At 46.4% G+C, this 2,019-nt stretch overlaps 1 protein-coding gene across 1 annotated transcript in view; it reads right to left on the bottom strand.

Annotated features, from left to right (window-relative positions):
- Nucleotides 1–6: 6 nt before the first annotated feature.
- Nucleotides 7–2,019, bottom strand: part of LOC103383454 (protein tweety homolog 3-like) — a 13,475-nt gene continuing 11,462 nt past the window's right edge. Inside the window, exon 15 of the mRNA XM_025058459.1 lies at nucleotides 7–1,035. Within this exon, the coding sequence (XP_024914227.1) occupies nucleotides 901–1,035 (135 nt within the window). The 3' untranslated portion in view covers nucleotides 7–900. The remainder of the gene's footprint in view (nucleotides 1,036–2,019) is intronic.

The raw sequence follows: 2,019 nt of genomic DNA on the forward strand, positions 1-2,019 counted from the left end.
GGGGGGGGGGGGGGGGTGGTCAGGGTTGAAAGTCTTTTGGCACAGGTGGACATGGTCGTCCTTGTCTGTCCGTCTTGTGGCTTCAGTTCTCCTACAACAGACTTCTGTCCAGAAAGCAGCGTCCTGTCGTTTGAGGATGTAAACACGTAGAGAGGCAGCGACGACCGCGACGCTCCAGTTACACCACAAGTTAGAGAGAGAGAGAGAGAGAGAGAGTGTGTGTGTGTGTGTGAGATGAACGATACAGCAAAGATTTACACGTCACACCACGTCACCAGTTATGATTCCAGCGTCTTCTTTTAAATGTTAGGATGAAGCTATTTACACTGTGTGTGTGTGTGTGTGTGTGTGTGTAATCTAACTGTACAAGTCTCAGGGTCAGGGGTGAAGTAACTTTGTCCACTAGGGGTCAGCATGGGCAGACATAGGGAGAGAAGAAGGAGAAACTAGAAACAGCCTTCAGTTGCTGAGGATTGTGGGTAATCCAGCTGCTTTTTCACTGCAGTAGTAGAATAAGGAGCTCTTGATGTGAAGAAGAGGAGGGGGAGGAGGTCAAGGAGGTCAAGGAGGAGGTCAAGGGGGAGGAGGAGGTTGAATCGCTGTTCTTTATCTGAACTCATCTGCCTTTGAACGGCTGTAGAAGTGACGAAGAGGAAGTGACGAAGAGGAAGTGACGAAGAGGAAGTGACGAAGAGGAAGTTGCCTTTTTAAAGTGTAGTCTTTGACTGAGGTTAGTGGTTGGAGTTTTGTTTGTTTGCCGTCGCCCAGTGTTAGTGGACCTGGGAACACTGGGAACACTGGGCTCCAGGTGGCGCTGTGGCTGTGGAGCTGGAGGTTTGGTCTGTGCTGTGTCTGATCTTGTTGGCTGTGAGAACTGTAGTCGGGCAGTGGCTCTGGCGTCTAGTGGACAGAGGACTGTGGTCGGGCAGTGGGGTGAGGTCGGCTCGCCGGGTCCAGTTGTTCATTAGGAACAGAGCGTCGGTTCTGGTCTGGTCGGTTGGTGGCCAAATACTTGGCTCTCATACTAGAGGTGTACTGAAGTTTGGGAGTGAAGAGATATCAAGAACAAATAATGAGAAAAAACGTTCTGTTGTCAAATCTGAGTTCACAAAAAATAATAATTTAAAGAAGAAATCCAGGAGTTTTCATCATCGCACACTTTTGTTACAAACAAATGAGAGGTTTATGCTCAAAGTATCAATACAAATGCTGTGCAACATTTACTACTACTATTATGAGGTATATATTAAAGTTGAACACAGGTTATTGACACTGTGTCCAGGAACCTGGAACTGTTGAGCACTGATCTGATGAGGAGTCAAAGTCCAGCAAAATCAGGAAATACTTTGAACTGATCAAAGTAATAAAAACCTGGTCAACTTCAACCAAATATTTATTTATATTTTTACAGTGACTTCAGATTTCACAGCTGGATTTCCACAGTACATTATAACACTAGCTAGAGCAATCAAGCTAGATCTCACTAGACACTAGACGCTTAACAAGACACTTAGAAACAAGCTAGCTCCTCAGGTAGACAATATGATAGCTATATAGCTAACTAGCAGGCAAGCTAGCTAGGTAGCTATCTACCTAGCTTAGCAGACAGACAGATTAATGTAGCTAGATATTTAGCTAGCTAGCCAGGTAGATAATTAGATATGTAGCTACAGTAACTAGGAAGCTAGCCAGGTAGACAGACAGGGGGGGGGGGGGGGGGGGGGGACAGTCATTTGACAGCTGGGACTCAGGTGTTATCACTGCTCTGTGACAGATGTCAGAAGTTAGTGCTCTAGTTCTGATGTAGGAGGTTAGCCTGGTATGAGTTAGTGGTTTCTGACAGCAGCTTGGTTTGTGGAGGTCTGTGGAGGTTTGTGGTTACTGCAGACAACAGGAGGCGCTACAGTCGCACCGTGGAGGTGGAGGAAAAACATGTGCTCCAGTGACTGCATTGATGGTAAAGGGGGAGGGGGCACAGAAACAGAGGACACACACTTTGACTAAAGAATGTATATGTAG

Source organism: Cynoglossus semilaevis, chromosome 9 (genome assembly GCF_000523025.1).
Source record: "Cynoglossus semilaevis isolate Cse_v1.0 chromosome 9, Cse_v1.0, whole genome shotgun sequence".
In the NCBI taxonomy this organism is placed as follows: Eukaryota; Metazoa; Chordata; class Actinopteri; order Pleuronectiformes; family Cynoglossidae; genus Cynoglossus; species Cynoglossus semilaevis.